At 45.1% G+C, this 27,049-nt stretch overlaps 2 protein-coding genes and 2 non-coding genes across 4 annotated transcripts; all 4 read right to left on the bottom strand.

Annotated features, from left to right (window-relative positions):
* Nucleotides 1-8,512: 8,512 nt before the first annotated feature.
* RASL11A (RAS like family 11 member A) lies at nt 8,513-11,119 on the bottom strand. The gene is made up of 4 exons (XM_041764943.1): nt 10,894-11,119; nt 10,541-10,597; nt 10,356-10,435; nt 8,513-9,229 (listed from the first exon to the last, which is right to left on the bottom strand). The coding sequence occupies exons 1-4, from the start codon at nt 11,015-11,017 to the stop codon at nt 8,762-8,764; spliced, it is 729 nt and encodes a 242-aa protein (XP_041620877.1). The 5' UTR covers nt 11,018-11,119; the 3' UTR covers nt 8,513-8,761.
* A 9,742-nt stretch (nt 11,120-20,861) lies between these two features.
* RPL21 (ribosomal protein L21) lies at nt 20,862-25,410 on the bottom strand. Its single transcript, XM_041768105.1, has 6 exons — nt 25,290-25,410; nt 23,348-23,426; nt 23,018-23,079; nt 22,319-22,431; nt 21,258-21,408; nt 20,862-21,055 (listed from the first exon to the last, which is right to left on the bottom strand). Exons 2-6 carry the CDS (start codon nt 23,412-23,414, stop codon nt 20,966-20,968), a joined length of 483 nt encoding a protein of 160 aa, XP_041624039.1. The 5' UTR covers nt 23,415-23,426; nt 25,290-25,410; the 3' UTR covers nt 20,862-20,965.
* On the bottom strand, nt 22,144-22,270 carry LOC121498374. The gene has a single exon (XR_005989753.1). It is a non-coding gene; the product is annotated as a small nucleolar RNA SNORA27 (small nucleolar RNA).
* Nucleotides 22,544-22,614, bottom strand: LOC121498357. The gene has a single exon (XR_005989737.1). It is a non-coding gene; the product is annotated as a small nucleolar RNA SNORD102 (small nucleolar RNA).
* Nucleotides 25,411-27,049: the final 1,639 nt, after the last annotated feature.

Here is a 27,049-nt window from a genome sequence, read left to right as displayed (position 1 = left end):
TTGTCCCTTAATAGTAAATGGCAGTAGAATTGTTAGCAGGGAGCAGACGGCCGAGTGGAAGATGGCATCGCTCAATCACAGGATGGAAGGTGAGCAGAGGCGAAGAGTCAGCTTTTGGGTCTCCATCTTTTTTTTTTTCTTTCTTCAGATTTTTAAAAAATATTTTATTTATTTGAGAGAGAGCACAAACAGGGGCAGGAACAGAGGGAGAAGGAGAAGCAGACTCCCCATAGAGCAGGGAGTCCAATGTGGAACTTAATCCCAGGACCCTGAGATCATGACCTGAGCCGAAGGCTAACACTTAACCAACTGAGCCTCCCAGGTGTCCCTTAGGTCTCTATCTTAAGGGAAAGGAGCCTCCTTTTGTCTTGCCACCTCCTAGCCCCTTTATGCTCTCTGGCTGGGGACTGGCTGAGAGCCATCCTAGATTTTGGAAGGAAGGTGACACCAGAAAAGGCAGAGTGAGAGAGAGGTGGAGCCTGGGCCCCTGCCAGAACCTCTGAGCAGAGCCACACACCCAGCAGGAACTGCACATGTGGGCAGAACAAATGATCTCTCGTTAGGCCATTTAGATTTCACATCCGCTAAGCCTGCATCTTCCAATACAGAGTTCGAGAATGGAGTACAGACAGTCACATTTCCTTCTGGGCTGGGCTGCCGTGCCTGGCTGGGTAGAGCACTGGCTTTAGGCTCAGACTCAAATAAGGGCCCAGCTATTTGTTAACTGGAGTAGTCAGCTCCCGTCTGCCGTAAGCGAGGGCCACAGGCAAGTGGCTTCAACTGCAGAAATGGACGGTCTCCCTCTTCTGAAGGGGAGAAGTAGCAGGTGGGGTTGTCAGCAGGACCACGCCCGTCTGATTCTAAGGAAGGATCTCTTCCAGGTCTCTCTCCGGCTTCTGGTAGTCCCTTGGTGTATGGGCGCATCGCCCCAATATCTGACTTCATCTTCACATGGCCTTCTCTCTGTGTCTCTTCTCATCACTTCCCTCTGTACACATCTGTCTCTGTGTCCCAAATATTCCCTTCCCTTTTAACTATTAATTTGTTTTTGTTTTTGTTTTTTTTTTTAAGTAAACTCTCTGCCCAATATGGGGGTTGAATTCATGACCCTGAGATCAAGAGTCACACGCTCTACTGATGGAGCCGGCCAAGCACCAAATTTCCACTCCCTCTTTTTTTTTTTTTTTAAGATTTATTTATTTATTCAAGAGAGACAGAGAGAGGCAGAGACATAGGCAGAGAGAGAAGCAGGCTCCCTGTGAGAAGCCTGATTCAGAACTCGATCCCAGGACCCCGAGATCACGACCTGAGCCAAAGGCAGATGTTCAACCACTGAACCACCCAGACGTCTCCAAATTTCCCCTTTTTTATAAGGACACCAGTCATATTGATTTAGGGTTCATCCTAAAGACCTCATTTTAATGTGATTATCTCTGTAAAGACTCTATTTCCAAATAAGGTCACATTCTGAGGTACTAGGAGTCCACCATAATGTGGTTTTGGAGGACCATAATTCAACCCATAGAACCAACTCTCTTTGCTAAGAGAATTTGGTGTCAGAGAACCAATGTCAGATTTATATGCCTTTGCAGGGTCTAGTATTTAGGAAGTTTCCAGGACAGGCCTTGGGTCTGGCCTTTGCCAGTGTCACGTCTACAGTGGAGGACAGGCACCCTTTGGAGCCATCCAATCATCATTAGATGTATGTAGCAGCCTTTGCCACCTTCTCTGTCTGCTCAGTCTCCAAACCCCTTTCTAGCATCTGGGGAGAGCCTGAATCCCATGGGTCTAGGTGGGAGCCAGGGACTATCCAGTACAGCAGAGATTGCAAATGCCAGACAGTTTCGCAGCCTCCCTCGTAGCTGCACAGCCCAAGGTATGGTTCTCCTGTTCGCCTGGTGATGTGTAAGCAGCTCAATAGCCTTTGAATAAAATCCCTTTTTATTATCCAGTCAGAGTCTTTCCTATTGCTTGCAAATGATAGCCTTGACCAACATACCATCTAATTTCCAAGGCCAACATGGTTGATAAGGAGAATGGTAAGAGCTTCCAGATGACCTCTGACCATTGGCATGGGAAGCAATACACTATGGTGGCTTTCCAATCAGAGAGATGTGGACTGAAATCTCCACTGTGCCCCTTACTAGTAGAGAGATTATGAGGCAGTTAATGGACCTCTCAGAGCCTTGTTTTCCTGGTCTGTCAAACAGTGATGACACTTATTGTCTGTCAAACAATAAGGCCCTGGGAACTGTTGGAGAAGATAGAATAAGATAATACACTTGAGACTCTCACTGTGGGTGACAGTTATCTTGATGCGTCAACTTGGATGGACCATGGGATACCCAGATATTTGGTAAAATGTTATTCTGGATGTGTCTGTGAGGGGGTTCCTATGTGAGATCAACATTAGAACTGGTAAACTGAGTAGAGCAGACTGCCCTGTCTGATGTGGAGGGGCCCCATCCAATCTGTGGGAGTCCTGCATAGGACAGAAAGGCTGACCCTCCATCAAGTTCGATGGAGCTCCCCTAGCCTCACTGCCTTGAGCTGGGATGGTCATCTTCTTCTGCCTTTGGAGTCAAACTGTAGCATTGGCTCTTCTTGAACCTTGAGCCTGACAGCTTTCAGACTGGAAGTACGCTGTCTACACTGTCTGCACTTCCTAGGTCCACTCCAGCTTGCTCACTACAGATCTTGGGACTTCTCAGCCTCCATAATCATGTGAGCCAATTCCTTATAATAAATCTCTTTATATATATTTTTTCTATTGATTCTGTCTCCCGGGAGAACCCTGACTAATACATGGGTCTAGTGCATATTCAGTAATCATGGTAGCTAGGTGTTGTGTTAGTTTTATTATTACACTATGAATGATGAAGCCAGCACACAGACCCTGGAGAAGCCCCTCAAATACTGTGGCAGCATCCTCATACTTTTCCCATCTGGAGAAATTCATTGCTCTTTCATTTTAAACCCTGAACCTGTCCCCTCTGTCTTACCACCACACCTCCCTCACACACACACACACACACACACACAGCGTGTAATTCCTGGAGGTGCCTTGGACCACACTGAGCTGGAGTGGGGAGACACCTTTAGCTTCCAGATGTGCGTTGGCAACCGCTGCTTCTGGTACCTTCTCTCCCTGTAGGACACCACTGGCTCCCACAGCCCCTGGGGACACTGACACTCAGCCATTCCCCTCCTCCTCCACCAGGTGCTCCAGGAGAAAAGAAAATGCCTGAATCTCTGGGGGCCCCTGTGAAGGCTGCTTCTCCGGGGTGATCAGAGGAGAGTCTGAGCAGAGACCATGGCCAGGTGGGGAGGGCCCCTGACCTGCTGACTTAGTGCCCAATGCCACCCCAGATGGCTTTCAAAGCGATGACTCAGGGAGAGACAACCCTCCCATAAAAGACTGCACTGCACCAGGTGGTACTAAAGACACCTTGATGCAGCACAGCAAGAGGAGCCCACCCCAACCCAGCCCCTGGGCCAGACCCATGGGCTTCCACCCCTCTGGTGTGGCCTTCCCACCTTCCCCCCTCCAGATCTCACATTCCTCTGGACAAACAGGAAGCAAGGGGGAGCCCAGACAGTGATCTTGCTGAAAGCTCCAAACAGGAGACATCCGGCCTCAGTACCACTCAGGCAGCTTTTTTAAATGTACAAATTCCTCCTTCACAGCTTGAATGCAGAGCAACAGGGCCCCATGGGACTGTGCCCCAGAGCCTGCCATTTTAGCAAGTTCTCCAAGAAAGAATTTGGCATGCACCTGTCTGGCCAGGGGAGACGGCCCTGAGCTGCAAGGAGCTTCTTCCCCTTCCTGTAGCCAGATATCCTGCTTTCCTGGCTTCTGTGATTTGGGGCCACTGCATGACCTCTCTGAGCCTCAGTTTCCATGTCTGAAAGAGGAGAGTGATACTAGCTCTACCTCAAAGGTATTATCGAGAAAACAAAAGTGCCTGGCACAAAGGAAAGGATCAATAATTGTGAGGGGATAACTGTTCCCTGGCAAACTTTCTTTTTCCCACGTGTGAAACGGAGAAAGCCACATCTTGCAAAGCCACTACAATAGTTTTTAGAGTATACAAGCAAGCTCGAAAAGCACTCTTATTCCAAAAACAGCTTCATGATGCACCAATGGACTTAAAAAATATATTATTTATTTATTCGTGAAAGACACAGGGAGCAAGAGGCAGAGATACAGGCAGAGGGAGAAGCAGGCTCCATGCAGGGAGCCCGGTGTGGTACTCGACCTCAAGTCTCCAGGATCAGGCCCTGGGCTGAAGGCAGTGCTCAACCACTGAGCCACCCGGGGATTCCCCACCAAAGGACCCTGGAAACAATCACGACTTACTGAACACCCTCTGTGTGTCGGCTCTGCTAGCAGTTCTGTCTCATACGCATCATCATGTCCATTTTCAGAGACGGAAAGTGGGGTTTGAGCTCAATCTCAGTCTGGGACCCACCCTCTGCGGCCTTCATAAAGCTGATTAGTAACTGTCTCAGAGCAGCAGCTCCTGAAATTTCCCAGGTTTTCTGCAGTCATAAATACACGTCAGTATTTCCAGGCAAAATCTGTTTATGTGAGTAAGCCTTGCTGTGAACAATGTTGTTCTACTTCAAATAAAGAATGGCAATAAAAAAACATAGGTGGTAAGTATTTTACGATGTTAACTCATTCATCTTCATCTGAGTAAACGATACTCAAAAAACACAATGTTTTCCAGTTTGTACAGTGAGAAGTGTCATTTTCTTTGGAAGGGGGCTTTCGCCCTATATGGAAAATTTGCCTCTACTTCCCACTCAGCTCTGTGATCTGTCTCCTCCACTGATTTTGTCAACACCCTCAGATTTGGGTCAGAATCGTATTTTGCCTTTCATCCCACAGAGTCCTACCCTCAAGGCCGAGTCCCTAGGGCTCCCATGGGACTGAGTTTCTGGAAACAGAGTACTATCTTGACCACAAGCACATTTAGCACAGAGCTTTATATGGAGTAGGTTCTCAATAAATGTGATTTGAAATCATGAGAATTACTGTTGTGGTAGTCTTTATAAAGATGTGAGCAAACCCAAAAACAATAATACCTATTTGTTCAAGCAGCCCTGCTGTGGAGAATGAAAAGGGCCAACTCTGACAGTTCCACAGAGGGAACCCAGAATGTAGACACACACTACCATGCTCCCAGTCATACAAAAGCAAACAGAGGGACTCCTTAATTTTTCCAATGGTTCCAAATGTTTTTGGGAATCCTGTGTTAAAGCAGACACTCTGGCAAGTGCTGTGGAGCTGCAGGTGTATGAGGATCTGTCCAGCCCTCATGGGGCTCATTCTCTGCTGGGGCAGAAGTACATGGGGACATCCACACATGCGGGCTGGCTGTGCTAACTAGGATAGGCAAAGTTCTGATTGGTGCACTGAAAACTGTTTTGCTGTTGCAAACTAATCAATGCTTATGTTGGGTCATTTTTCCTAGCTAACTTCATGGTGTTTGAGATTTTGTTTTTGGAATCTATCTATCTATCTATCTATCTATCTATCTATCTATCTCATGCCGTTCTTATTGAGTGTCAAAGTAGCTTAAGATCAATTTTAACAAAGCCCTTAGAAATACTCCACCTTTTGGAGACAGATCTAATGGTAAGAATAATAATTTATTCTTATTCTAACCATACAAAATATCATCCCATTGTAAATTTGGATTGGTAGCTTTGCACAGTGAGAAGTTGAAATTACAATACACACATAGAACAAAAAAGCTATTCGAGCCCCAACTTCATGACTAAACAGTCAGCTTGTCTTTTCCATTTGCTCTATTGTTCGCTGCCGCTTTCCACAGCTATTTATTTTAATCCATTCCTCCAAAGAGATATTAATAAACTTTAGAACTTCCGTGTGCCCTTCACCTCAACACAAGCAAAACAAATTTATTTTCTTATGTTATGATAGGTTTATTTTCCCATTATTCGAGTTTGCTTTTCAAGAGTGGCATGTGAGCACAGAATGTTTGGAGGATGTGCAATTGAGCCATTTGGATTTCATCCATTTCTCCCGGGACCACACTGATAGGCGCATTAATTAAATCATGCCACGGTTTCAGAGCAAGCCTTAACCAGAAGAAAGAGGAGTGGTGGCAGTGGAGACCTGGGATCTCAGAAACAGAGGTGGGGGCGGAGGAGGAGGAATGGAGTGAGGAGGGGCCGTGAGGATGGAGGTGATGACACTGAGGATGACACCTCATGGATAAGACAAAACTGTGATAAAGATATAAAGATACTCCTACCCACCTGCCCACCTTCCAACATTCTGCTCGATGCCCCAAGAGCTGTGCCCCATTGGCAGTATAGGGACATCCAGCACTCTGATTGCTCTGCTCTCCCCACTCCTGAGGGAAAGGGAAGCTGGCTCAGCTTCCACGTTCAGGGCCTCCTCAGCACCTAGTCAAGCCCAAGTCCTCAGATCCTCTTTCCTACACACAAATCCAACAATTTCTCACCCTAACTGCTCCCTGATAACTTCATGCTCCCCTTTTCCGTCTCCAGGGCTACTATCCCTGGGGCCTTGCAGATGTGCCCTATGCACATCACCCCCAACAGCGGAGGCCTGGAAAACAGGCATTGAGGTCCCTCTGAGACCAGAGATCTAAGTCATATGCTAGGTTGGCTCTGGGGACCAGAAATAAAAGCTTTGAGGCCCTGGCGGTCAGTTATTTGTGACACTGAGGACAGGAAAAATACCATGTGGAGTGCTTGCCTGCCTGAGCCCCTAGAGGCTGTTCCTCCCTTCGGAACGGCCCTCTGACTCATCTTTTGACCCCTCTGGTCCACACTGAGCTCCCCCCTGGAGAGTTCAAGGGTACTTTCTGTCCTTACCATTCGCTCACTTGGAACTTCATCACAGGCTGCCTTGGAACACCACTTGTATGGTTCTTTAGCTTCTCGTGACTTTTCCCATGGGATATTTGATGCCTTCTTCCCAAGAGATGTTTGATCTCAGCTCCTTGGAGGCAGAGGACCCCTGGCACTGGGCGGCAATCTGGGAAGACTGAGGGCATGGCAATGATTGGGTCAACCTGTTATTTTCATGTCCTTCCCTACAAAGTTAAGATGCACAGCAGAAGCAGGAATGGCCGATAGAACTGCTTTTGTTCTGAGGGTATGCAAACAAGCAAGAAGAATTAGGCACTTTTTCAAAGATAATGGAATCCAAAATTCTATTTTTCCTTAAGTTGGGCACTCCTTTGACGTGAATTGTCTAATTTTTGTAATCTTTCAGGCCATTTGGGGGTGACAAATAGCTACATGACATGGCTGGGTGTAGCACAGATGCTGCAGGTGTAGAGGAAGACTCAGAGTGGGCAGCCCAGGAACTGAATATAGAACGTGACTTGGGTCTTGAATAATGAGTTAGTGATCTTTTAGGGGAGAAGAGGGAAAATATTCAAGGCACAGGGAATAGCTCCTGCTAAGGCAGGGAGGCATGAAAAAGACTGGTATATATGGAGAATGGCAGACCATTCAGTTGAATGGGCTTTAATCCCATTGTGCGTGTGTGTGTGTGTGTGTGTGTGTGTGTGTGTGTGTGTTTGCAGGAAGGGATGGCAAGGCTGGAGAGGTGGTAAATAATCTTGATCCCAAGCCTCATTTATATTTTATCCAGTAGGTAAGGGGAACACAGCTGAGGTTTTTCAACCATTAAGATAAAGTGATTAGGGTTGGTTTAAGTCAGGTTGTTCTGATGTAAAGAAAGAATTAGATGGCTGTCAGTCCAGAAGCCAAGGAACTGGTCTCACCTACGCTTGCCTCTATGAGCCTGGATTATGACAAAGTGATGCTTCAGAGAAAAATGAGAGAGAGAACAGACAGATGAGGTGGCCTGTTGGATGGGAGTCTGGGAGACAGAACAGGAAGGATATTTTTTTTTAAGTGGTGGGGGGTGGGGGGGGAGAAGCAGAGGGAGAGGGAGAATCTTAAGCAGGCTCCTTGCCCAGCATGGAGCCCAATTTGGGGCTCAATCCCATGACCCTGAGATCATGGCCTGAGCTGAAATCTAGAGTAGGATGCTTAATCGACTAAGCCAAACAGGTGCCCCAGGAAGGAGAATTTTTAAGGAACTCCAGGTAAGGTGTACTTATTGACATGAGGAATTTTTGTTTTTTTTTTTAGTATGGGTAGAGAGTGTAGACTTCTATTTGGACCAATAAATAAAACTGTTATTCATGTTTGCAATTTGTTAGCACCAGCATACAATGAACCCCTTTCCTTGAAAATTACATGGTATCAATTTCATGCCTGTGGCGAAGTGCCCCAACCAAAGACATTCTGCAGTTGCTCAAATCTTTCCTCCTCCACATTCTTTCTTTTCTCCCACAACAGATTCGCTCTATATCAGCCCCCTTACTGCAATGCAAGACACCAATAGGAGTTCAGACTAAGGGCAAACATGGAGCCGTTCTGGGCTCTGGTGCAAGTATGATTTCTATGAAGAGATATTTAAAAAACAAGGAGCAATGTTGCCATTTTGCCTTTAATGGAAAAGTGGCTAGCAGTTACAGTAAAAAAAAATTATTTTATTAAAAAAAAAAACCCTCTATCCAACATCTAGGCAATCACTGGATTTTCAGAAATACACATACACTTGAAAACCAATAGTTTGTATAAAAATAAACTTTGAATGTGCAATTAAAAAGGGAGATCCCCAGTCTTTTCAGCTGCACAAATGCACAATGAAAAGGAGCCGAGTCTATGTGAGAAGGGTTTACCCCACTGCAGAGGGCGCCTTGACTTTGGAAGATAGAGCCTGCTTGAAGCGCCTCTTGAGGTCTTGCATGTTGGGAGAGCGTGGCCGGGGAATGATGGAGGCTCTCCTCCTCTCCCCGCTGATGCTGTGTAGCTTGCTCACTTCTTTACAGAGATGTTGAAACACATCACAGACGTCCTCATAGTTTTCGCTGGTGGAAATTTCAAGGAACAGGCTGCCCAGCTCGTTGGCTAGTTGAATGCCATCGTGTGTTTGCACCTGCCGGGCATGCAGAAGGTCCCCCTTGTTGCCCACGATGATTACAGGGGCCCTGGAGTCGGGGTGGACCTTGCGGATATGCTGGTAAAGGGGGCGGATGGACTGGTAGCTGTCATAGTCTGTGATGGAGTAGACCAGCAGAAAGCCCTCGGCCCACTGCACGCATTTGGACAGGGAATCAACTACCTGGGTGAGGTTGTCTTGGACCTGAGAAAGATCAAAACAAGTCTGGATCAAGGAAGCCCTCAGTGGGAGAGGACTCAAAATAACATCAAAGTAACCCTTGGAGAAAACGTTCAAAAAAGAAATCATAAAGACAGTGTTCAGATTCTACTTAGCTTCTACAGAAGGAGGCTTTAGATGCAGGACAAGCAAGGTCCCTGCATGGGTTATTTTATTGGCTGTCACCAATGCATTATCTTTAAACCCTCTGCTTGGCAGGTATTCTTTGGTAAGCCCCAGCTGACTGAAGAAAGACTTCAGTGAGAACTTTCAAGGAGGAATGGCGTAATCTTTAGGGAGCTGAGGATAAACAAAACTTTGAAAATAAGCCAAGATAAATATCTTTTCCCAAGCCCATAAAAATATTTTTAGCATGTCCTTTTGGAGAATGTTACAGAAACAAATTCCTTCTTTCTGCTCTTCCACAAGACCTTTCCTCCCTGGGAGGGAGAGCAATTAATAACTTGTTAATCAAGTTAAATTCCTGACTGCTTGCCGAGGGGTTATCTGGTTGCAATTAACTGACTTGGGGGATGGGTTAGAAACAGAAGCACTCCTGCAGCCCTTGCTAGGGGAGAAGACCCTCCCTAGAATCCCACCACAACAGTTTTTTTTTTTTTTTAAGATTTTATTTATTTATTCATGAGAGAGAGAGAGAGAGAGAGAGGCAGAGACACAGGCGGAGGGAGAAGCAGGCTCCGTGCAGGGAGCCCGACGTGGGACTCGATCCCAGGTCTCCAAGATCAGGCCCTGGGCGGCGGCGCTAAACCGCGGAGCCACCCGGGCTGCCCCCCACCACAACCGTTTTGCTAATGGTTCCATGGCCCAGCTCTGAGAGAGGCGGTGAGACCCATCCCTGCAAGTAGCGGTGCCTCTGCCAGGTTAACTCTCTCTCCCCTCTCCAGGCGGCAGGCAGGAAGAAGCTGCCTCTCTAACCGTTCACTCACCCCGTCCCCACCAGGAGGGTTTCTAACAGCCCTCCGAGGGACAATCCACGCCTTCATCAAGCGCAAAACAGGTGTGTGGCCAACATCTTGCATCTCGCTCCTGCTGCGGAGCCCCCAGGGCGTGTGTAGGGTGCTGAGCTGTGTTGGCTTCCTGCTGTCCTTACCTGGATGCCACCCGGCGTGTCCTGGATCTGCAAGGATAGCTGGTCTCCCTCCACGTAGACAAGCCGTGAGTACAACTTGCCTGAAGAACCAAGGAGAGTTTGCTTTTCAATTCCCACACTTATATTAGAAAAAAGAAAGTCGGAGCATGCAGCCACAAGAGCAGAGAGCACGAAATGATTCTAACCTGTATTGGGTTCATAATCGCCAATGAATCTCTTGGTCAGGAAGCGCACGATCATTGCTGAAAAGGAGGAAAAAAAAAAACAGGAAAATCAGTTAAAGGACCGGGACAGAACCGTCAAAGCGGGCTCTCGTGGAGAAGCAGGGGGCGCCACGCTCTCCCGCGGGGGCGCGGCGGCTGCGGCTGCAGGTGTCCACCTGCCGCGGGGGCCGAGCCAGGCGGGAGCAGCGGGGAAAGCGGCTGGCGGGGGACAGAGAGCCGGGGCCGGCGCAGACACGAGCAGGCTCGCCCTGGCGCTGCTCCTGCCCCCTCCGCCCACGGGGCCCCGTCGTCCCCGCGCGGGCCCCGGCGCTCACCGCTCTTGCCCACGCGGCCGGCGCCCAGCACGGCCAGCTTGATGTCCTTGGGCAGGAGGCAGTCGGAGGAAGACTCGGGGATGGGCGCGAGCAGACAGTGCCCAGACATGGTGGGCGGCCGCATGGAGAGCGCAAGCCTGCAGGGCCCCGCGCCGGCCGCCCCGGACCGGCTCGCGAGCGGCGGGCGCCGACACCCGGGTGCGCGGGGACCGCGGCGGCGAGCGAGCTGCCCGGGCGAGCGCTCTTAAAGCCTGGGGGCGCGGTGGGGGCGCGGCCACCGCCTCGGGCTCCGCCCCGCCCCGCCCCGCCCCGCCCCGCCCCGCGGGGACCCACCCGGCCGCGGGAGGCGTGCGCACCCTTCGCCGCTGGGCTCGCTCCCCGCCGGCCCCCGAAGCACCGCCGCGGTCCCCGAGCGCGTGCCTTGCCTCTCCTCAAGCTGGGCCTGCGCAGCCCTGGGGCCCCCGCCACCCCGCAGGGGCCGCCCCGGTTACTAGCCCAGCGGGTGAACCTGAGATCAGGTAGGAGCTGGAGGAAAGAGAGGAGAAAGTGCAATCAGTAGGACGTTTGTTTCTGCAGCAACGGGAGGGATAAACTCCTGTGGAGTATCTTGTCCACCCCACCCCCCTTTTTAAAGAGTTTATGTATTTATTCATGAGAGACACAGGGCGGGGGGGGGCAGAGTCACAGGCAGAGGGAGAAGCAGGCTCCCTGCAGGGAAGCCCGATGCGGGGATTGATGCCAGGCCCCGGGGATCACACCCTGAGCCACAGGCAGACGCTCAACCGCTGAGCCACCCAGGCGTCCCTGCCCTTTTTATTTTCAAAAGGTTCAGAGAGATGACATTAATAAGGAAAAAGCAGGAGGGTAAAGCCCTGATTAGCAGCAGTATAAGGGATCTGCAGTCATGGTGATCTGGCTCCAGATAGGTGAAGGCCCCTTGGTGGCAGTGATGGTGTGCAGCTCCGCCTCCAAGCCGGGACCCTGCCGCTGGCCTTGGTGGAGTCCGCTCATTAGTAAATGCTCCATACACATTCCATCCCCTAGGAGCTCTGACCAATTCTCCATCGCTAATACTGTCCTCTGCGCTTGAGTCATGCCTTTGCTTTTATTAAAGTACTTCTAACTGTAAAATGAAGTTCCGGTTGAGGATGGGGGAGTTGGAGAAGGGGACACAAAAGAGAAAAATGGCTTGGTTTTGGGTTTGGGGAGCCCAGCATACTAAGGCCTTGAGATGTGATCCTTGCAGGTTAGAACTTCATGCTTCTGGCCTCCTGTGTCCCAGCCTTGAACGTCCAATTGCCTGTTCCAGGGCCCCACTCTTACCCCTTCAGAGGAAGCTTGCATTTCTATCTTGGTTGTATTAATTAGCTTTTGCTGCAGGACAAACTGGATGAAACTTAATGGCTTAAAACAACAATCCCCATAGTAGCTCACAAGTCTACAGGTCAGTGGAGCGGTTATCCTAATCCAGGCCAGACTCAGGTGACCTAGGCTGGGCCCTTTCATGTATCTGCAAAGCACTGGCAGAGAGTGGGTGGTGGCTGGCAGGCAGTCAGCTGTGATGGGGATGGGGGCAGTGATGGAGTCACATGTGGAGGGGTGGCATCCCCCACCCCAGCAGGCTGGCTAGGGCTTGCTCTCCCACTGGCTGAGCTGGTTTCAGAGAGATTGAGTGGAAGTGGAAGAGGCCTCTTGAGCCCGACAACTCCATGACTCCTCCTCGGTGGAACCCATAACACCTGCTGCATTCTATTGGTCAAACAAGTCACAATTCCAGCCCAGATTCAAGGAGAGGGGGAGGATACACTGCACTCCTTAGTGCAGGGAGCTGAATTCACATTTGAAAGGCCTGAGTGGCTCAGTTGGTTAAATGTCTGACTCTGGGTTTCAGCTCTCTAGGTGGGGAGATGGAGTTCTGCTTCCACTCTGGCTTAGTGGGTTGTCTGCTTCCACTCCCTCTGTCCTTGCCTGCCACCCTTCTCTGCTCATGCACTTTCTCTCTGAAATAATAATAATAATAAAAAGATAAAAAAAAGAAAGGGCTAAGTGGAATGCAGAAAGGGATAGAGAATGGAATCCAATTTTTGCAACTAACCACACTAATTCGTGTTCCTTCCATCTACTCAGAAGTCCAAACCAGCAACCTGTGAGTCATCCTTGACTCCACTCTCATGTCCAAGTTCCACCATTTCTAGTGCCTATACTTCTTGGTGTCTCCCCTACTCCATCCCTGCTGCTCTCTTCACTTCTCAGTGGAATTCTTCAGGACTCTGCAGTAGACTAGGAATAAACAGTGACTTATTTACTCCTCTCTTGGAAGCTTTCTTTGATCAGTGCTGCCACTCAGATCCCTCTCTCCTGGTTCCTCATTCTTAGGATGTGGCAACACTGATCTCAACTGTCACTTTCTGTAGAATTTGTTTCATGACTGTCCCCAGGAGGGCAGAGACTCTAGCTTGTGTCTTTAGCACCAGCACATAGTGGTACCTGGAACTTACTGGGTCCTTTGTTCACAGACCAACTTCCTGAATGAATAAATGAATGTCTTCACTGTTTGAACCGGAAAAGACAGAAGTCATATGTGTAGCCATTATCGTAATACCTTTGTTTTGAGAGAAACCTACTCTCAAGAGAAAGCATTCCAGGAAATGTCCTGAGTTGAGCTGCTGTATTTCAATAGCAACTGACTTTTGGCAGCTTAGAAGGCAATCCCCTTCTGTTAAACTTCTGTTTAACTGGAAAGATTTGAAGCACGGCATCTCCTTCCTTGACAGGAGAGAAGGCACCATAAAGACAGTTACTATTTACAGAACAACCTTGAAACTATTAGGTCCCAGGGATCCTTCAGCTATTCAGTGATAGGGGTCCAAGTGCTTGTGTCCCAGATGCTTGTGGTTCTCCTTGAACACAAAATGGCCCTGCTTCACCAAACAGCAAGTCCTTACCAAAGCAAGAAGGAAGTGTGGGACTCTATTCTTTTGTTTCTTTTTATTATGAAATAAAATAATTCTCAATACCCAGCAGACTTATTACCTCTCAATCTCTAGAACTGAGAAGCTAAGAAAAAGTTTATCCAAGTATCCAGCAAAGAAGACTGGACTTGGCCCTACCTTAGAACAACCCTCTTTCCTCTCCAGGAGCTAGTAGATACCTTGCTCCCCCATTAAAAATCAAGAGATAGAAGATGGGATCACTGCTGAGTAGGAATCAATGGAATCTGCCACAAACACCTTTCATTTTCCTGGGATTAAATTGCAAAACTCTCAAGGGAAAAGAGCACTTTCTTGGACTTATCTTTACACCTCATTCCCCATCTTACATTCCTTGTCAGGAAGAAGATCATTTTAGTTTAAGGTCACCCAATAAGTAAGATTCCTATGACTCTGCCCACTGATCATTATGTTCCATTTTGCATTCACATTGCACCTTTGCTCAGAGCTCAAAATGTTATTCAATTCTCCTTGGAAAGCTCTTTGCATTTGCAAATAGACAAGATAATCCATGACCTTTTAATACAAACAATATGTTACCGAACTGTTACTGAACATTATAAATAGCCTTGCCTAAATGTTGCTGCTTGTGCTCTGTTTCATTTTGGATTTCTTTGTGTCCAGAGTTATGTAAAATTGTACTGCAACCAATACAACACAGGCATACTGAAGTGGTTTTAAAATGATAATGGAAATGCGTAGGCACAGATATGGATACACAAATCTTGTGGGTGTTTAGAATGAGTGTGAAGGGCAGAATTTGGCAATTCGCAAATATCAGTCTTGGGAAGTTATTAACCATTTACCAGCCAAGTAAGCTTGATTTCTAGCCCTGAGGCAAAACGGCCAAGGGTCCTTCTCTAGTTCAAGAACATCTCTCCCTCCACCATCCATCACCTCCTAATATCAACTCTTTCCTGTGTATGATAAATTCTTGAACTTATTGGAGACTCACAGACTATCTTTAGATAATTTCACTAGAATAAAAACTGTGCTTCTCTACCAGATCCTTACTTTAATTCATAAACAGTCAAAATTATTGAAAATCTACTTGCTGCAAGGCTCTATTAAGTGCTGGTACAGACTATGAAGAAAAGCAAATTTTCAATTACCAATCATTTACTGAGGGGATGACAAAGTATAAGACATTCCTGCTTGCTTTCATAGACATCCCCATAGTGAAATTATCCCTCATAAATTTGTGAGTTTACCAAAAAATCCTTATAGATTTCTTCTTTTATCTTAATTAAGCCTGTAAAATGGGTTAAGTATGTCCTAAATTGAGCTTCAGACAAGTTTAATGACTTAGCCAAAGTCATAGAGCCACTCAGAAGACACCTCAATCCCTCTGATTTCAAGTCTTGGCATTTTCCATTAATGTAGAAAGCAGAATGAAAACACTCCGGTCTTGTAAAAGGAATGACAAAGCAGGTCAGGGTGCCAACTCCAATAGAGCTGCAATGGGGAGAATTAAATCTGAATGGGGAAGGGGGTGGCGGTAATCATGGAAAGTTACAGGAAGAAATGGTCCAGTCTCTGAGCATGAGTAATATTTGGTAGGTGGAAACAGAGGGTGGGAGATGGTATGTCAAGTTGAAGGAACAGCATTCGTAAAATCATGAAAGTGTAATGCAAGTCTGGGGAGCTAGGAGTAGTCACAAACATTAGAAGGATGCAGTGGATGACCCAAAAAGTTGCAGATCAGACTGTGGATGGCAATGAATGCCATGCTCAGGACTTTATCTGGAGGCTATGGAAAGCCACTGAACTCTTCCTGAGGAGGGTAACCCTGACTATATATAACAGGGTCAGTGCTAGGAGCATATGAAGAACAGAGTATCATCTATGCTCTCGGATCTTAGAACTGCTTACTTCCTCATCTTCCATAAGCAATTATTCTGAACCTCCTTCTTGCTCAGGAGCAAAAAGTTCAATCACATCCTCACTTGAGCTAAGCCAAAACCTCATTTCAGAGACAATAGAGCACCTCACTGCGTTTCTTTTCCACATCAAATGATTTTCATAAATTCCAATCTTGCTAGGAAAGTTAAGAGTGTGAATATTTTTCTATGCCTTTTCCATTTGGGGCTTTATGAGCTAGCCTGTCAGTTACTCCTCACCACACACATTTCCAGCTTGAAAAGAAATCACAATACAGAAATCCTGGGCTGCTTATTCACTCCTCTGTACACACTTTCCGCCTCAGCAATATTATCTGCAGATGCTGCCTCACAGCTATTCACAACTAAGTAACTTGTCTAACAGATTTTTGGAAAGCTTTTGTATGAACACCACCAATTGTTTTCCTTAATTTTTTTAAATATTTATTTATTTATGATAGACATAGAGTGAGAGAGGCAGAGACACAGGAGGGAGAAGCAGGCTCCATGCCGGGAGCCCAATGTGGGACTCAATCCCGGGACTCCAGGACCGTGCCCTGGGCCAAAGGCAGGCGCTAAACCGCTGAGCCACCCAGGGATCCCTGTTTTCCTTAATGTTAAGTGCAGGTGGGATACACACTTGTATTCCAAATCCAATTGTTTTCTCTTGTGCTCAAAAAACAAGACAGACCTTTGTTTATATTTTAGCAACTTTTATTGCTACATTTTAGCAAAATTGCTTTTTTCCACTTTCTCCCCCCACCACAGCACAGTTCCGGGAAAACACTGACACTAGTGAGAACACTAAGAGATATGAAACTGTAATTTTTCCTGCCACAACACTGAATGTGACATATTTTAGTCAACCCTTGGGACTGCGGTCAACTGAACAAAAACAGAAGTCCTTAAAAGATACTTGGTTCAATCAGAAGAGAATCAAGATTCAAGAAGCCATGCACCTTCATTTATGGTTATGGCTCTAACTTAAGATCTAGGGCAGGAAGTTTTATAGTTAAAACATTTTTCTTCATTCTCATCAAGTGTAGAAAAGGGAATTGTATAGTAAGAGATTCATTTATAATTTCACAATTTCTAACAATTACTTGTTATTTAAAAGGACCTGCATTTCAATGCAGGCACATAATTCATCAGTGTACATACTATTACTCAAAGCTAAGGGAATTCGATGCAATTTATTTCCTCAATAATACAACCCCTTCAAACTAATCTGTGTATTTGCAGGATATCCAGATGGAGCTGTCCAAAAGGGAGTTGGAAATAGTTTCAGAGAAAGTGAGCTCCAAAATGAGTCTCAAGTGTACTAATGGTAAGGACAGGTCAGTGATTCTAACTTGAACAAGGAACTCAGTAACCCACAAAGACTGTGAAGAGTGCTGGGCTCACCTAGAATTTGATGTAGTGGCACACATTTTTAGCAAGTTCCCCCAAAATGTTGATGCCAGGTGGGGAATCATACTTGAGAACCATTGGCTTAGATCACTCTGAAAGTAGAGAACAGAGACAGATGTGGGGCATCAAGGAGAGGGACCAGAAAAAAGTGGATGGATGAGATAAATAGAACCTGGTTGAAGTATGACAGCAGAAGCCTCTGGAACAGAAAATAATTTGTTGGCACTGTCAAATATCAAGGAGATAAAAAAATCAAAGTCACATTACTAGTTAGTAACCTACGAGAATAGTTTCATAGGAGTGGTGGGGACAGAAGCCAGATTTGGAGATCAGGAAATTAAGTTATGAAAGGGACAAGGAAGGCACAAGAGCAGCTTACCTTAATTTGCTGTTTTTCACAAGTCTGTAGACTGAAGTCAAGGAAGCACCAAGCCAAAGGGTCAAGGATACATGAGACTAAGAATAACCAGTGACATAAGAGAGCAGAAGCATGAACCATGTCAACATGAATTTTCTCCCTTCTGCTGTCCTTTTACATCCTATGATGCCCTTACCTTGTTTTATATAGCTTAGTGTCTTACTGCTCCTAAGTAGTATCCTCCTTCAGTTTGTCTTTTTTTTTTTTTTTAAGATTTTATTTATTCATGAGAGACAGAGGGGCAGAGAAACAGGCAGAGGGAGAAGCAGGCTCCACGCAGGGAGCCTGACGTGGGACTTGATCCCGGATCCCCAGGATCACACCCCGGGCTGAAGGTGGTGCTAGACCGCTAAGTCAACTGGGCTGGCCCCCCTTTCCTTTTTTTTTTTTTTTTTTTTTAAATTTTTATTTATTTATGATAGTCACAGAGAGAGAGAGAGAGAGAGAGAGAGGCAGAGACACAGGCAGAGGGAGAAGCAGGCTCCATGCACCGGGAGCCCGACGTGGGATTCGATCCCGGGTCTCCAGGATCGCGCCCTGGGCCAAAGGCAGGCGCCAAACCGCTGCGCCACCCATTTTTTTTTTTTTTTTAATGGCCCCCCTTTCCTAATAGAGTAGGTAATAGTTAAGAATGTTGATTAAAAAGACTCCCCAACAAAATGAAACTTACCGGCACTGGTTAAGTACTTTTTTTTTTTTTTTAAAGATTTTATTCATTTATTCATGAGAGAGAAAGAGAGAGAGAGAGGCAGAGATACAGGTAGAGGGAGAAGCAGGCTCCATGCAAGGAGCCTGATGTGGGATTCGATCCTGGGTCTGCAGGATCAGACCCTGGACTGTAGGCAGCGCTAAACCGCTGAGCCACCCGGGCTGCCCTGGTTAAGTACTGTAAAGAAAAAAAGGAAAGAGCAAGAGGAAGCAGTTTAGTGTTGAGACAGTCTTGGAAAAACTTGAGACTGAAAATAGAGGACAATGGGAATCCTATTTAAGCTTAAGCCTACAAAAGCTGAAGCAAGTGTATAGTTGGCCTATTTGAGGCATTGCAAAGCTAGCATAAGTGAACAGGACTTTAGAGCTGGAAATAGGTCAGAAAGGTGGGCACTGACCATATGATGCAGGGCTTGAATATAACGCACTTCAGAATCTGGAGGTCAGAGAAATAAGATCCAGCAGATTGCAGAAAAGGAAACCAGGGGCAGCCCAGGTGGCTCAGCGGTTTAGCACCACCTTCAGCCCGGGGCGAGATCCTGGAGACCTGGGATCGAGTCCCAGGTCAAGCTCCCTGCATGAAGCCTGCTTCTCCTTCTGCCTGTCTCTTGTGAATAAATAAAATTAAAAAAAAAAAAGAAACCAGAAGCTGAAGCCAACTTTAAAAAAATGCAGTATTTCCTTCCACAGAATTACCAAAGACTGAATTATAATAACCAGAGCTGATAAGAGTGCAGACAAGCACTTTCTTTCACTAATTCAGAGTACCAACTGCTATAACCCTTTAGGAAAGCAACTTAAGGGATGCCTGAGTGGCTCAGAGGTTGAGCGTCTGCCTTTTGCTCAGGGCGTGATCCTGGGATCCAGGATCGAATCCCACATCAGGCTCCCTGCATGGAGCCTGCTTCTGCCTACGTCTCTTCCTATCTGTGTCTCTTGTGAATAAATAAAATCTTAAAAAAAAAATTATAAAAAAAAGAAAACCAGGAAAGCAACTTAAAACTAATCGAGACTCAGGAAAATGCCTTGAACTCTATTGTGAGAATAACATTTTTAAAGACTAATCCGATACCAAAGGTTTTTAAAAGATTTTATTTTAAAAGGGTGTGTGGCCCAAGTTAGGTCCAGGGATCTAGTCCTGCATCAGGTTCTCTGCAGGGAGCTTGCTTTTCCCTCCACCTATCTATCTGTCTCTCATAAAGCCGGACTGAGCCACCCAGGAAACCCCATTACCAAAAATGTTTTATGTAGATCACAGTTCCATTATTGCCATTAACAGTGCATTAGAAAATTGCCACACTGTACAGCAGATGAAAGAGTTCATTTTCTGATGATCTGCCCTAAGAATTTCCCTAAGCCAGTTCTATTTACAGACTTTCTTTTGCTCAATATTTTCACCTTCACCAGCCCTCCTGAACTGAGGATTTTATCCTCTGCCATATCTTTTGTCACAATTATGTCATCTGGTGGTCAGGGGAACAGAGTCATAGACACTAAGTGCACAAAGGACATCTGGGAATCATTTGGTTCAATCCCTCATTGAAATGAGGTAACACCCTCATTTTACATGGGCCAACAGAAAGTGAGGTGATCACAAACTGCTGGAAAATAAAGTTTGAGGTTTCCTGATCTTTCCACATCATGTGGGAGACTTAATAATCCCAATTACAAAATGGTTAGGAACCCTCTAAAATCCAAAACATTCTAGTTTGATAAAATCCACAGGAAAACAAGGTTAAACACAGAAATAGAAAACATCTGCTCATTAAAAAACAAAAAACCTCAATTCAAAGAACATTTATGCAATGCCTATTATGTGCCAGTACCTAGGAGGACAAAGTTTACTAAGTCTCTAACATCAGATTTAATGGAGAACATGTTAAAAATTATAAACATCATAAAAAACGCAAACACACCTGTAGTGGGAACAGGTGTAAGGACTTTATTCTACTATCCCAAATCAGAAATAATTTTTCTCCTGATTCCAAGCACTTTCGTTCCTCTCCTTAAGATACTCTTATCAGGGAAGTTTCACCTATGACAGTCAAGATGAAATGAGAAAATTCAGCAACTTAAAGTCTAAGTATTTCAGGCAAAGGAAAGTGCAAAGGAATTGGGGTAAGAAAGAACACCTCCAAGAAAACAAAGTTTTCCTAAGAGCTAAAGCACCATACAGGAAAATTGTGACAGGAAATGACAGGGAAAACAATTTGGCAGGAACCAGACCAGTGCTTTAAACAATCTATTTATAAGTAGTTGACTTCAAAGGCAAGTTCTTTATCCTCAAAACACAGCTATGTATGACAGGATACAATTACAAGTACTCGTAGCTATCCCTGAACTTAAATGTAATGAATGTGATAGGTAACCTTTCATGTATTTAATATTTTTTTTCTTTAGGGATTTAAAGGGACTATTTCCCAACTACTATAAATATTTTCAAAGTAATACCTGGCAGTTTTCAAGTATACTCTGTTGTACAATAAACCACCTCACACCTTTCAGCAAGAAAAAAGCCACTAAATTTGAATAAAAATATCACCCAATGAATTAGAACAAGAGTTTGCTTTAAATATTTTTTTAAGTGAAAGGACACCAACCACACTCCTACTCAATTAAGAGAAACACTTTTACAATCCTGAGGTCTTTTATTTTCTTTACAGTTATCATGCCATGAATTCATAGGGAATGGGTTCCAGCAGTTCAGGCTCCTTTCCATTGGTTCTCACAAAGTGTGCTTCTCTGGGTGGGGCAGGCTATTAAAAAAAAAAATTGCAAGGAACAATTATATCAAGCACAGTAATCAATTTCAAAGTGCTCTCAGAAACAAAGAAGTAACATACTCAATTCATTAACTTTTTTTTTTCATTAACTTTCATATAAAAGAAAACTATCACTGGAGCAAGTTTTAAAACTCCCAAGATCAATACCAAGAAACCATCTGTGTCAAGCACTCACCTGGCGCTTCAGTTGGACCCAAGTACCTTTCTCTTTGGCTTCCTTCTTTTTCTGATCATTTTCCTTCACACGCTTCAGGAAGCTATCTCGGCTCTTTGAGTGTTTAATATGCTCAATGCGGACATTAATTCTCTTGGCAAGAATCTTGCCCCTGGGGAGAATAAACATTCCTGTAACTGCTTTGGCAAAAATATAACAGTCCAATTTTATTTGGTAGTTTCATTTATTAAATAAACCACGAACCTTTTACCAAGAGATAGGATTACTCAGCAAGGTGATGGATAATTTATAACCATTAATCGTACTGGAAGAGGCCTTGAAGCAAACATCTCCACTTTTTAAAAAAGATTTATTTGCTGGAGTGCCTGGGTGACTCAGTTGGTTGAGTGTCTGACTCTTGGTTTTGGCTCAGGTCATGATCCCAGGGTCATGAGATTGAGCCCCAGGTTGGGCTTTGCACTGAATGAGGTGTCTGCTGGAGATTTTCTCTCTCCTCTCCCTCTGTCCCTCCCCGCTGCTCACGTCCTCTCTAAAAATAAATAAACAAAAGATTTATTTATTTACTGGGGGTAGGGACCAAAGGAAGAGTCTTTTTTTTTTTCTTCAAAGGAAGAGTCTTAAGCAGATTCCATGCTAAGCATGGAGCCTGACTTGGGGCTGGATCCCACAACCTGAGTCAAAACCAACTGTCAGACACTTAACCGATTGTGTCACATATATGCCCTCAAAATCTCCAACTTTTAAGCTTTCCTTTGATGAGGTGACAGACCTTGATATATTATTTAACCAAAACCAGATCTAAACTTACTAATTATACTTTTATATTCCAAAAACTAGAACTGCTTATCACCAAACCCTAATCAAACTTTCCCTTAAGTCTAGTTCAATTTGTTTCCTCTGACAGGATACAAGGCAAACACCCAGTTTGCTTGAGTTTTAAAAGGATATTTCATTTGCCCCACTTGAATGACCAATAAAGACATAAGTCCAATTGGCAAAGTGAAAAGGGGGTAGGTATGAGGGGATACTGATCAGCAAGAAAGAATCCTGATATTACTTACTTAACTTGTTTGTTTACAACAATGCCAACAGCATGCTGAGTAACATTGTAGACCCTTCCAGTTTTGCCATGGTAACATTTGTGGGGCATTCCTTTTTGAACAGTGCCCATTCCCTGTTAAGAAAGAAGATGAAGGTTATGCCAGCAATTTGCCCTTCCCTTTACATCTGGATTCTTATTAAAGTAACGAAGATATTCTAAAATTTTCTTTTAAAGGCAACTCAAGAGCTTTCAGAGCCGGTGAAATGTGTTTTTCACATTGCTTTAAGCAATCAAAAAGACAATCATCATTAAGCTCCAGAGTATCAGGACACATTTGAATACTGGTCACAAAAGAACAGAACTTGTTTAAAAAACAAAACAAACAAACAAAAACCCTCCATCTCCATTAACAATTAAATTTTGCACTAAGCTATTACCCCTTTCCACGTCAACAAACTCTTGGTTTTTCCACAACCTGTTAACAAGTAACGACAAAAGTTCTTAGATTCAAGAACAGCACTTTAAATAACCCTGGTTTCTGAAAGTTAAATTAGCCATTCTACATTTATGAGCTCTTATTCAGAATGAAGATTTTCCCTATTTAGGAGAAAAAGCCAACAGATTCAACATACATCAGTATTTGAATTCCAATTCCAGACTAAACTTTTCTACCTTCTAATACTATTCTGTAGGCTATTTACCCAACTTTAGAATTTACCTTGATGTCCACAATATCACCTTTCTTATAGATTCGCATGTATGTGGCCAAAGGAACAACTCCTGCACCCAAAAAAAATCAGTATAGTTAGCATCAAGATTAAAAAGTGTAGAGTATAAGAGAAACACTTAAGCTTACTAGCTTTCAACATACTTATCTTTGACAGTTGTATTTTTAAATCTTGCTGGTAAGAAATTACTATATGAAATTCATGCTTTTCGTTTATTACAAAAATAAGTTAGGAAGGTGCCATTAATTAATGTCATTTAGTAATAATGCATTGTATGACTGTATGTTATGTTTGCTCTCTAAGAGGGTAAATCTACTTACCATGTTTTCTAAAAGGCCTAGAGAACATATAGCGGGTACCTCTCCTCTTTCCCTTTGTGTTGGTCATTTTGGCGAATTACTGAAAACAGAAAGCATAAAAGTGAAATGCAAACGCAAAATTGACATTTGTCTTTTCAAACAAAAAAAACAATACTATAAAATGTCTAATGCTTGCACTATAGGAGCAACAGAAGAAATGTAGCAAGCTGACTCACCAATCAGTATTTCTTATAAATGGTAAAACCCCATCATTTTGGCACATAGGATTTTTGGCAAAACTGCCTAATTTATATTAACAGTAAAGCTACTAGGTAGCAGAACTGGAATTTAGAACCCACACCAGTACTTTCCCTATTAGAATATAAAAAACACAACCAAACTTCTGAAACCATGCTCTTTGTGGTAGAACCCAGCCCAGAATGCTAAAGGCACTGGAATCACTAACTAGTTGGTAGTTTATTGTTGGAGTTAAGACGACTCAGCCCTGCATTTTTACATGGTGGATTAAACCCCTTCTCTTATAGACATTTTTTTTTTATTCCTTTAGGTCATTTGAGGGCAGAACTACCACTACTGAGAATTATTCCTACTACACGGCAAATCTACGTTAAGTCAGGCTTAACCTGAAGGCACTGTAATATAAATCAGTCTCTTACTAACATCATTTCCAATGACTCCAAAATACCTTACTCATTTAGCATGGAAGGTAAGGAGACATAATGTTTCCCCTAACCCACCAAGGCCAATCGTTGTTACAACATACGCATCCATTACCTTTTAAGAAAAAAGCAACTAAGCATCTATTAAGAGCCCGATATCCTGCTTTAATTCTCAGATTCTCTACATTTGCATCAACTCATACCAAAGTATCAAGGTCATGAACAGGGAGAGAGACTCTGCAGGTCAAAATCGCTTCATGGAGTCACTAAGTGGCAGATTCAGAAATGCGAAGGAATTCCTGACTGCAGAGTTCATTCTCCTTCCACCAGACCCATTTTCCCCAGGAAAGAAAAAAATCTACCCCACCACGAACCAACACACGCCTTAAAAAGTAATAATGAACGTAGGAAACAGTGATGCTTTTAGATGCTGCAATAGTACCCAACAGGATCCACCATAAAATGCAACCTGCAGTTTGCTCACCTCTGGTAGGGAACATTTATAAACCAGATGAAAGAAAGAAAAGGAAAACAAAGCAAAACAAAACTAAGGATAAACAGCAATGGCCTTTCCCCCAAAGTTCCAAACGGGACACACGGCTATTCACATGCTGCCCCAACGTTAACAGAACACTCGCGGCAACCTGAAAGCACTTTCCGTTGGTCCAAAGGCGACTTGAGGCCCAAATTTAAAACCGCCGGATGCTGCCACGCGCCGACGCCGAGCTGGTCTGGAGCTCTCATCTTGCAAGGCAAGCATTCTGTTTTCGGACCGCGCGCGAGCCCAGGTTTCCCACACAACCAGGCCTCGCGGAGGGTACAGCCCCTCGGCCGGCCCCCGCTCCCTAGGCCCCCAACCACGAACATCACAAGTTCAGGCTTCCCAGCAGAGGCCAAAACCCCACACTGAAGAGGCCGCAAAGTACTGGGCCACGCGGCCCCACACAACCTGTCCCGAGGCCCAGAACGCCGAAGCTGAAGCCGTGGGGACACGGGGAAAACAAGTCCCTTCCCAGAACGACCCGAGCTGCCTCGGCCCAGCGCCCGGGCTCCGCTCTCGTCGAGTGTCTCCCCGCGCAGGGCGCGGCCTGGTGCTCAGCCCCGGGCCCAGGAGACCCAGTCTGCATGAGCACAGCCCCACCACCCCCCACGCCTCCACCGGCCCGTGGGCCCCGGACAGGCTACACCGTCTCCCTAGGGCCTCAGTGCCGGGAGCACCGCTTACAGGCTCAGAACCTCAGTCTACGGGACACGCGGCGCCGGGAGCCACGCGCAGGCCCTACCTGGAAGATGGCGGTTCCGGCCGAAAGGAAGGAGGCGGGGCGGCAGCGCGCTCCTTACAAGGGCCTACGGGCTGCCCGCAGCACTGCCTGAATGAAATGAGAGGCGGACGCAGCTTCTCTGGGGAAGGGGGTTCTGCTCAGAGAACAAGGAGAGCCTGTCAGAATATTTTTCTTTCCTGTGGAAAAGAGGCAATAGACCAACACAAGCTGACATTTGGAGCTTTCCAGACAGCCCGGAAAGGGGCCTTCCAGGGCGTCCAACACGTCGCCGACGTCCCGAGCGTGCCGACGTTCGCCTTTGCGTTGAGCTTTCGCCGGAAGCGCGCGTGCGTCGGCGTCGGCGTCGGCGTCGGCGTCTCCGGGGGCCCGGGAGAGGTTGGCGTGATGGCGCCTTTGCGCCTTTGCGGGGCTAGGAGCTGCTCTCTGTTTGCAGAAATGATTACGTGGACACGAGAGACAGATCGTAAATGAGGCAAACGTATCATCCAGTTTGTATGTCTTTCGATTTTTTTTTCCTTTATGAGTCAAGGTACACCACGCTCTTGCTGGTGTGTGCGTAAATGTTACGTCCATTTTGAAAACCATTTGGCAAAATTTCAAATAGTCTACCCTAGTGTCCTGCTCCTGAGTGTATATACCTTGTAGAAACTTTGGCATGTAAGCCAGCACTGTCAGTAGAAGCAAGAAACCAGAAGATCCACGGAAGAGAACATACTTTAATGGAATGCTCATGCGATGAACTGTGCCAGTCCATCAATACTGGACCCAGAAATACGAAGCAAAAAAAGAGCAAGATGTAGGACGTACATAGCGTGACAACTTACATACATAGAATCTTAAAACATGTAAAACAGTACCATGTGTTGCTCAGGTATATATGCAGATTAGTGGAAGTAGTCAAGAAATAAAAGGGGAGTAAAAATCGAATTTAGAAATTTCATGTCCGGTAGGGAAGGAATCATGAAGTAGTAAAAGAGGCTTTTACTGTTTTGACCATTATTAAGCAAACTGAGTATGGAATTTGTAGGTAGCGGTTGTTTTATTCATTACGGTTTTCTGATACGTATTTTTTAATAAAGTGTGTTTTTTAGAGCAGTGTTTGATACATTTGAAAACATTTTTTTGAGAAAATTGTACAAAGAATTTCTGTGTACCTGGTGCCCAGTTTCCCCTATTAACATTTTACATTAGTATGGTACATTTGTTACAATTAGTGGACCAATTTTGTGCATTATTAACTAAAATCCCCTGTTTATTCAGATTTCCCCGATTTTACCTAATATTAGGATTCCATCCAGGGCACCGCGTTACATGTAATTACGATGTCTCCTTATGCCGTGGCACTTTCTCAGACTTCCTTGTTTTTGATGAGCTTGATATTTGAGGAGTACTGGTCAGGTATTCGTAGAATGTCCCAATACTGGAATTTGATGGTTTTCTCATTATAGTTTTATGATGTATTTTCTAAAAGTCAGCGAAGCAACAAAGATCTTAACATGTTTGAATTTAAATAATGCTATCCCATTGATCTTTCTGCATTTATTTGTTGTACTCCCCTGATGTATCTGGAATGTGTAATTTCTAAAAACAACATAGGCCCCAACATCTTGATTGTATACATTCTGTGGGTTTAGTCTCTAGCCTTGAGCTCACTTGCTCAAGAACTTGAGGTATCAGGAGCCAGTCTTCATCAATTCCTTTAATACATTGACTCCTCCACCTTCACTGTTAACCATTAACTCCCTTTAGCTTCTATATTC

Source organism: Vulpes lagopus, chromosome 8 (genome assembly GCF_018345385.1).
Source record: "Vulpes lagopus strain Blue_001 chromosome 8, ASM1834538v1, whole genome shotgun sequence".
NCBI lineage: Eukaryota > Metazoa > Chordata > Mammalia > Carnivora > Canidae > Vulpes > Vulpes lagopus.
Note: the sequence above shows the minus strand (reverse complement) of the source record. Positions and strands in the feature narration are given on the sequence as shown.

Bases quoted from the DNA above. Each gene is read 5' to 3' on its own strand.
- RASL11A (XM_041764943.1), bottom strand. From the start codon at position 11,017: ATGCGGCCGCCCACCATGTCTGGGCACTGTCTGCTCGCGCCCATCCCC. The intron at 10,598-10,893 runs GTGAGCGCCGGG...CCTCCTTTTCAG, and splicing joins CGGCCGCGTGGGCAAGAGCG to CAATGATCGTGCGCTTCCTG. The intron at 9,230-10,355 runs GTAAGGACAGCA...GATCTTTCTCAG, and splicing joins ACACGCCGGGTGGCATCCAG to GTCCAAGACAACCTCACCCA.
- RPL21 (XM_041768105.1), bottom strand. From the start codon at position 23,414: ATGACCAACACAAAGGGAAAGAGGAGAGGTACCCGCTATATGTTCTCT. The intron at 23,080-23,347 runs GTAAGTAGATTT...TTTTGGGTGCAG, and splicing joins TAGGCCTTTTAGAAAACATG to GAGTTGTTCCTTTGGCCACA. The intron at 22,432-23,017 runs GTAAATTCTAAA...CTTTCTTAACAG, and splicing joins GTGATATTGTGGACATCAAG to GGAATGGGCACTGTTCAAAA.